Source organism: Denticeps clupeoides, chromosome 19 (assembly GCF_900700375.1).
Source record: "Denticeps clupeoides chromosome 19, fDenClu1.1, whole genome shotgun sequence".
NCBI lineage: Eukaryota > Metazoa > Chordata > Actinopteri > Clupeiformes > Denticipitidae > Denticeps > Denticeps clupeoides.
Window position 1 is genome coordinate 1,103,530 of NC_041725.1, and position 8,325 is coordinate 1,111,854.

Consider the following 8,325-nt stretch of genomic DNA (forward strand, 5'->3'; position numbering starts at 1 on the left):
GAATGAACATGTGGAGTTATGTACTTAACAAAAAATGTGAAACAACTGAAAACATGTTTTATTTTCTAATTTCTTCAAAATAGCCACCCTTTGCTCTGATTACTGCTTTACACACTCTTGGCATTCTCTCGATGAGCTTCAAGAGGTCATCACCTGGAATGGTTTTCCAACAGTCTTGAAGGGGTTCCCAGAGGTGTTTAGCACTTGTTGGCCCCTTTGCCTTCACTCTGCATTCCAGCTCACCCCAAACCATCTCGATTTGGTTCAGGTCCTATGGCCAGGTCTCCACTTTTTGTTAAGTTTTGATGCCTTCAGTGAGATTCTTGTTGGCCTGTACTGTAGGTGATTTCAGGTCATGTTGGGTCATGTTTACCTGCTAACCATTTGCTGCACTGAAAATATTTCACAAATGCTTGTTCTATAACATGTAGTATTATGAGTGCGAAATAAAAAAAAATGAAATTACTATTATCCATTTGTCTAGCCACTCTTTGCATGATGCAGTGTTTAATATGGATTTTCTGTGTGTCTATGTCTCTCTCTCTCAGTCCCCTGGAAATGAGGATGGTTAATGACCAGCTGATGCATTTAGAGAGGGCCTTCATAGATCCATTAGGGTTGCCAGGAAGACCCTTCTATAGGTGAGCACTACTGCCTAAAATGACACATGGCACATTATTACACTAGATCACTGATCTTTTTTCCTCTGCTTCAGTGTGCAATAATTATTTGGTCAGGGTACATTCCCTTTTTGACCAAACTCAACAACTCAATTGGCCATTCAATTTCTGTGTGATTAGTATAAGCAGAAGGAAGACTGTGTACAATTACCTTAGAATAACAGCTAAGATGGGTAACTAGTTGCGTAGTTGCCCCAACCCCACTCTTTTTAATATATTTCCTGAAATAGGTTTTTAGTGACTCAGATGTTTGAACATCTAGTGAAAGTTCATTCCACCACCTAAGATGCAAGACAACGTAGAGTCTAGATGAATACTTTCCTAGTACTTTGAGAGATGGTTATATTATAATGAATTATAATATAATTCTCCTTCACAGGCATATAATCTTTGCCCCCAGCATTCACAATAAATATGCTGGTGAGTCATTCCCAGGAATCTATGATGCACTTTTTGATATTGAGAATGCACCAGAGCAGGACAAGGCATGGGATGAGGTCAGACGCCAGATCAGCATTGCTACCTTCACTGTGCAAGCGGCAGCCATGGTGCTCATGCCATTAGCATGACCTCTGACCAAAACCGTGCACTACGGCAGGATTGGACTTTGTCGTGCCAGAATCAGGCTCACAATGAAATGTAGGAGATCCAACACTATATACTCAATCAAAATGACTAATTTTAATAAGGTTAGAAATCGGTGACCAGAGGGGTCATTATAATTAGGCTTTTTCTAACAACACAATGTACTCCGTGTGTTCCTGGCCAAAGAGGTCAGTACTCCTGCTGGTGAAGCCTTGTCACTCCCAATCACTGTCTTGGTCCTGTAAAAAGATTATCTGAAGTGTCTGTTTAAATAATAAATATGAATGGACGTGTGTTTTGGTTTTGGTTATTGGCAGCTTTGTTGTGGCATTTATGATTTTAGCACAGAAAAGGCCACACGATTTGCTCAGAAGCATCATTCACTTTACTAACTAATAAGTACTAATTTCACCACAGAAAAACACAGTATGTGTATTTACATTTAGTCAAAGGGGGTCAACTATACCAGACACACACACACATACGCATGACATTTTTTTAATCAAAGTTACCAGTGTGATGTGAACATTCAATATAATTGGACTGTTGTCGCTAACATTATTGCAATAAAATGTATTTATATCTTTACTGTTTTTCATTATTGGTCTTTCATTCATTAAGTGATCAAACAATCTGAATAAGACTGCATTGTTAGCTTTGTGCCCAGTTCTTTAATGGTATTAATAAAATATCACATCACTATGGTAGCTCAGTCATCTCATCCAGGCAACGCTGCAAGTTACAGCATCTATCAGGCAAAGCGTTTTCCGCAATCCTTTTCCGCACATAGCTGACGACCTCATCCATCCCTCGAGGAGGGTTCATGTAGTGGCTCAGAAAGAAGCCACGCAGGTGGTCTTCAGTAGAGTCCATCACCATGCCAAACATGAAGCGGAGAAACATGTCTAGGTGTCCATCTGGACTGGCCAGAGCACGGTCAACTGCAGGCCGGTACAGTGCAAGGAAGGAATCCTTTGAGAACTTTGCTATTACACGCTTCTTGAAGGGCTGCTCAAAGATGGTTTTCCCATCAACGCGGAAGGAAAGATAAACATAAAAGGCAGCTAAGAACTCCTGTACAGTAAGATGTAAAAAGGCAAATGCCTGACTCTCCTTGGATTCCTGCCTAACAGCCTTACTCTTGACCAGAAACCCCATGTTGGGAACCTCAGCCACCAAACCCAACTGTTCCGTCACCTCTTTCATGTTCAACTCGTACTCATCCAGATCCTCCTTGTGGAAGATCACCCTCCTTGCCTCAAGGAGACTCAGTGCCATCTTACCCAACTTCATCAGCATGTCTTTGTCAGTGTCTGTCCAGCGTATGGAGTCACGATTGACCAGCCGGTAGCGCTCCATCCAACGGTTCACCTGGACTATGACAAACTGCACGTACACCACAGATTCATGAGGCGGCCTCTCCGCAAAGCCAGGTCTGTGTTGCAACCCCCTCTCAAAAATACATGCCACCATCCATGCAAACAGCGGCAGGTGGCTCATGATGTAGAGAGTGCGGGAACTTTTGACGTGCGCCAACACCTGCATGCCCAGTTCTGGGACAGAGAAGCGCTTTGTGAAGAACTCATCCTTCTGCTCATCAGTGAATCCCTGGCTTTCCAGATGACGGTGGACCAAGTGGTCAGGAATCAGTGAAGCAGCACCATAGTGACTGGTCATCAAGACTTTGGCCCCAGGTAACAGATGCCCCAAGATTAAACTGGTGAGCAGAGCATCTGTAGGTGCCAAATCAGTTACATCAGTCACAACTTGGTTGTTTGTGAAGTCAAAGTTGGGGCGTGCAAGCTCCAGTGCATCCAGGATGAAGAGGCAGCGACAATCTGGCTGAGAGATCAATTTGTCAATGTCCTTTGTACCACTGCAGAAGACACTCATGAAATCAGAGAAGCTAATATTTTCCTCTCTGGTCAGATGCAGCTCCTCACATGGCAGCAGGAAGACTAGCTGGAACTCCTGGAAAGCTGTTTCATTTGCCCAGTCAACCACTACCTTGCGGGCACAGAGTGAGAGCCCTGCCAGAGGGATGCCTGTTATCAGAACATTCCGGATGGATGGACCATCCGGTAAGTGGGGCTTAAAGAGGTCACTGAGTCTGATGGAGCCCCTGGTGGTACTGGAATTGGGTTGTGTGACCTGCCGGATTTCATGCTCTGTGTTCACTCCATAGGTTCCACCTTTAAGTAAGTCCTGCTCCACATAGATATTGTTGATTGCTGTCTGTCGGCCAGGGCGGGGAACACCCTCAAAAACGATTTCAAAGCGTCTTTTAACATACTCCTTTACCTCATACTGGATCAAAACTAGAATGAGGGAGAGAGGAAGAGATAAAAAGAAAAAAAAAATGTATATGACATATTACAGGACAAATTAAAATCTCCACAGCCACCGATGATAATGTTCACATGATGGATGAAATCACCTATTTTAATAATTGGTAAAACATGTTTTAATTAAATCTAAATCAGAAATAATTTCTCAGCATTCCTTACTTTTGTAATTACTATTGAGAACTCCATGGCTCTCATTTATCAACAGGGCATAGAAAAGATTCTAAATGTGAATAAGAACAGAAAAGGTGACATTCATCAAATGTTTGTTGGTTGGTCTTAAATCACACCCTCTAAAATCACTGTGCTCGAGCACGGTCACATGAAATTGCATTCTGAAAGGCCCCAATTAACCATATATGGTGTTAAGATTCCCTTTAAACACTATTTGGATGTTGTAAACATTTCTTGCTGGAATACTGGAGAAGCATGCAAAAAATATCACTGCCAAAAGAAAGGTTGCATGGGAGAAAGTTACAGCTGCAAAGAATGCTGTAGGGCCTGAGAAGAGGACTTTGGCAGCAATAAAAAAAGAATTATTTGATGTAACACTCAATGGCAAAAAAACGCGTGGCCACATACAATCTGTCATTGCCGGTCATTGTTGAAAAAATTATTACATGATGTCTGCAGCAATGGTTTGGTTAGGACCAAAATGATACAAAACAGAATTATTGACCTGAATATTGTTAACATGTTATTTTGCTTTACATGATACATAACGAAATGGATTCTTTCTGGATTCTTCATGTTTCAGTCCAGTGCTTCAAACATGTGCTCTTTTGGAAAGGATCCTGCCCCCCTGCCCTCCATCCAGGACCTGTACCTCTCCAGATCCAGGAAAAGGGCAGGGAAAATCATCTCAGACCCCTCACACCCTGGTCACAGGCTCTTTGACCTGCTGCCCTCTGGCAGACATTATAGAAGCCTGCAGACCAGGACCAGCCGACACAAGAACAGTTTCTTCCCCCTCGCCATCTCCCTCCTAAACAGCTGATACTGTAAATCACCTCCATCATTGCACAATGCACTTTATGTTCACTTGTATATAAGATTTAGTTTTTTTTTTGCCTATTTATTTCATAACTATATCTACTTTTTATTTATAAATCACAAACAAATCCACAACTTGTACAATAACACCACATCCTTGCACATTGTTGTTGTTTTTTTTCCCCTACATTGACACCATCTACCGGAATCAAATTCCTTGTATGTGCTTGCACTTACTTGGCCAATAAATACGATTCTGATTCTGATTGTAAGTGGGCATAAGTTAAGAATGAAAAAAAAGATAAAGGCAAGAATGCAGGGGTCATACCTCTCATGCATTTTTTCTCCAGCTCCTTACAGAGATCCCTCCTATCAATGAGGAACATAATTCGACAGGAGACCTGGACCGCCTTCCCCAACTCACAGCGTTCTAGTAAGCGGTCCACCACATCCAGCACATCACTGTCCTGCAGGTCCTCCTTCTTAAAGTCCTGCTCTCTCCTCACAGTCAGCTCACGCTTAAACCACAACAGCTCCGTAGGATCCATCTTAGACAATACATCCTGCATGGACTACATACACAAAATTACAAATATATATCCGTGCTTCTTCTTCTTTCACTCTCACACGCACACATATACATGAGTGCATACACAAACACACGCACACACATACACACACACACACACACACACACACACACACACACACACACGCTCTCACCCTAAATATGTAGCCTAGGCAGAGTTCTGGGTGTTTGGATCCAGATAGAAGCTCCAAATCCCCAGCTGGGGAATGTTCTTCTTCTGTCTCCACAGGCCTCTCAACCACATGCACCCTCAGTTCATCATCCAACTCCATGTACTCTTCTCCCTCTCTGAGAGTTTCTTGGGGCACTTCTTTTCTGGATGCCACCAATGTCTTGTCTGACCTGGTAAAAGAGGATATTCTATCAAAAATGGAGGGACTGAGGGGCGCTGCTAAGATAGGCTTATCAGGCTAAGAAGAATGCATGAAGTGATGCAGCCATCATGCCTAGTTCCTACTGTACAAGCCTGTGGTGGCACTGTTATGATCTGGGGTTTCTGCAGTTGGTCCAAAGAAGGAGGCCAGCTAACTGCCTGAATCTAATGAACGTCCAGGTTATTCCATCAGAGAATGTTTTCCCTGATGGAACGGACATATTCAAGGATGACAAAGCCTGGATTCATGAGACTCATTTTCACACATGGATTGGCCTCCACAGAGTAAAGACCTTAACTCTGCTGAGAATCTTTGGAATGTCCTGGAGAAGAATTTCTGCAGCAGTCCAACTGTAGCATTATCATCTCTACAAGCTCTTGATGAAAAATGAATGCAACTCTTGTCATAGCAAATATGTGCTGTAATACTAAATATTACAGTCTGTGACTTTTGGAGAGGCAGCATACTATTTACTTTAATTGTCAGCAGTTATTGTTGCAGTGTAATTTTCAGGCTCTGTGTGTACCGTATAAAGACACCATGATTTTGGATGCTGCTCTGCTGTCCGGATGTCTGCTCTGTCAAGATGGTTTCTGGAGAAGATGATCTTTGGACATAAACCCTGAAAGACACACAGAGCACTAAAGATTGAGACCCAAAACAGTCAATCAAAACCAGTACAAACCGCATTATGGTACACAACCCAGTACAGAACACTATCCATATGAACAGCACTGATGCTGTGTACATTTTGGTGAAGGTGATTGTGGGCGTACCGTGTATAAGAAACAGGTTGGTCAACAGTGACAACACCAGTGGCAACATTATTTTCATGGTCATTGTAATCATCACTTCTCATTGAACCATAGCTGGATGGCGGTCTCTCAGCCCCACTGTTGTTGCCATTCATTTGAGAGCCATCATCTGAGACATAACTGGCCACTGGAGACTCGGCCATCTCTTAGAAGATTCTGAAAGCAAGACGACTGTGTTCAATACATGCTATAAAGCACATTTTTTTCTGACTTTCATTTGTGATATTTCACCTCAGATCCTAACAGCATATCATATGGCAGTATTCACTGACCTTTAATGCTTCCAAGTTTTATATTTAAATATAACTGACAGTCAAAACCAGTTTTCCAGCCCCAGAACCGGTTCTTTTTGGTACGTGATTAAGTGTCTAGCTGCCGCCTGATACACACTGGACATTTTCCTTAGATAGGTTTTCCATACTTATCTTATTTGTGAGGGCTATTAGTAAAATATACATCATTCTACACAACCCTATGTAGGAACCTTGCTGAAAGCATACCAATACTTGTGCTCGTTTGAGGTGAAATATGATCCAATCTATAGGGTAGATGAATAATCTATATACATAACTATAACGCTATATACAGGAAAATAATTTTACAACTATAACATGTCACACAACATTTAGACATGGTCCAGAAGAGAAACTTACCCCTGGACTTCCAGGTTAGTTTCTTCACCAGCACTCATGGAAATACTCGCCGTACCCCATCTGTAATCTGTACTCCATCGAGATTTTACCAAAGTTCCAATCCATTGCTAATCGATTTCAATAAAAGAAACATACATTTCGTCATGGCCTTTTAGGGAGCTCAACTGTAATGTTCGCTACACAAGAGGACTCCTCCTCTGTCCGCTCATTTCTCTCGGAAGTTCAGCTATTCTGCAAATATTGATCCGCGACACTATGCAGTTTACTCAGTTGTACACATTGGTATTAATTGTTCGTGAGATCCAAACCGTACACAACGTTTCACTTTCCTCAACCAAAGAAAGCACACTAGAACGACGACTTCCGACATCCTTCCGACTTGCGTCATGTGATAACAACAGAGGAATCCAATTGCTTAAAAAAAATTATAATAATAACAACAAACCAAAAAAATTATAGAAATTTTAAAATAGTCAAATATTTTAAAATATAACACACTCGCCTATGAACCAGAAGACCCAGGTTCAAATCCCACCTACCATTGTGTCGCAAGACACTTAACCCTGAGTTGCTCCAGGGGGACTGTCCCTGTAACTACTGATTGCCGCTCTGGATAAGGGCGTCAGATAAATGCTGTAAATGTAAGAATTAGAATTCAACTAGAACTCATTTCTGTAAGGTGCGAGTCGGGAGTTTGAATGGGAAAGCATCTTATTTCCTTTTTCCGTATGCAACATGACAATTCCTAAACTCGCCACATCTCGCGAGATCACTTTATATAGCGCTTTTAATATGGCCCGGCACACAAACTACAGATCCCATAAGGCAGTGCGCCTATTGCTGACAAACTGTTCGTACGACGCTCTGGTGACTTTTGAAGCACGAAAAAAGAATTTCGAGCTGCTTCACAACCCATTTGAAATCAGTGTCGAAACTGCTCCTGTATAGATTCAGTTGCAGTATAAAGATCGCGTTCGGAATGGCAATTAAAGCATTACGGGATCTGTAGTTTTTGTTTATCAGCGTTTCATAGCGCCTCATAATAATAGATCTCTAAAATGTGATTGTTAGTAAATAATAAAAACCCTTCCAACCATAATGTCTGCATCTCATTCTGATTTACCAAGTGAATCACTACAGCCCTGTATCTCTATTCAGAGCTGATTTATATTTGTATCATGAGTCTACTGTTAACATGATTTAATATTCTGAGGGGTCTGATTCCTCTCTGCACTTAAACGCTGATGGTTATAACAGGTTGAAATTACAGGTTTATTAGCTAAAGCATAAA

The 8,325-nt window shown here is 41.8% G+C and overlaps 2 protein-coding genes across 9 annotated transcripts in view; one reads left to right on the forward strand and one right to left on the reverse strand.

The window, feature by feature from the left end:
* The window catches only part of naalad2 (N-acetylated alpha-linked acidic dipeptidase 2), a 22,228-nt gene extending 20,375 nt beyond the window's left edge, over window positions 1-1,853 (forward strand). For all 6 annotated transcript variants that reach the window (XM_028961744.1, XM_028961746.1, XM_028961748.1 and 3 more), the window contains 2 exons: window positions 549-641; window positions 1,060-1,853. In XM_028961744.1, coding sequence (XP_028817577.1) covers window positions 549-641; window positions 1,060-1,249 — 283 coding nt within the window. In that variant the 3' untranslated portion in view covers window positions 1,250-1,853. The remainder of the gene's footprint in view (window positions 1-548; window positions 642-1,059) is intronic.
* On the reverse strand, window positions 1,633-7,763 carry LOC114769055 (NACHT, LRR and PYD domains-containing protein 3). 3 transcript variants are annotated; one of them, XM_028961742.1, is made up of 7 exons: window positions 7,574-7,763; window positions 7,035-7,141; window positions 6,343-6,537; window positions 6,093-6,188; window positions 5,327-5,534; window positions 4,932-5,175; window positions 1,633-3,583 (listed from the first exon to the last, which is right to left on the reverse strand). In XM_028961742.1, the coding sequence occupies exons 3-7, from the start codon at window positions 6,522-6,524 to the stop codon at window positions 1,965-1,967; spliced, it is 2,349 nt and encodes a 782-aa protein (XP_028817575.1). In that variant the 5' UTR covers window positions 6,525-6,537; window positions 7,035-7,141; window positions 7,574-7,763; the 3' UTR covers window positions 1,633-1,964. The 3 variants fall into 3 exon arrangements, with proteins under 3 accessions (XP_028817575.1, XP_028817576.1, XP_028817574.1); XM_028961743.1 differs by lacking the exon at window positions 7,574-7,763 and having other exon boundaries at window positions 4,932-5,166; window positions 7,035-7,563; XM_028961741.1 differs by lacking the exon at window positions 7,574-7,763 and having other exon boundaries at window positions 7,035-7,563.
* Window positions 7,764-8,325: the final 562 nt, after the last annotated feature.

Coding starts and splice junctions, on each gene's coding strand:
- LOC114769055 (XM_028961742.1), bottom strand. CDS start 6,524: ATGGCCGAGTCTCCAGTGGCCAGTTATGTCTCAGATGATGGCTCTCAA. Junction 6,189..6,342: donor CAACCTGTTTCTTATACACG/GTACGCCCACAA, acceptor TGTGTCTTTCAG/GGTTTATGTCCAAAGATCAT. Junction 3,584..4,931: donor GGAGAAAAAATGCATGAGAG/GTATGACCCCTG, acceptor CCCTCATTCTAG/TTTTGATCCAGTATGAGGTA.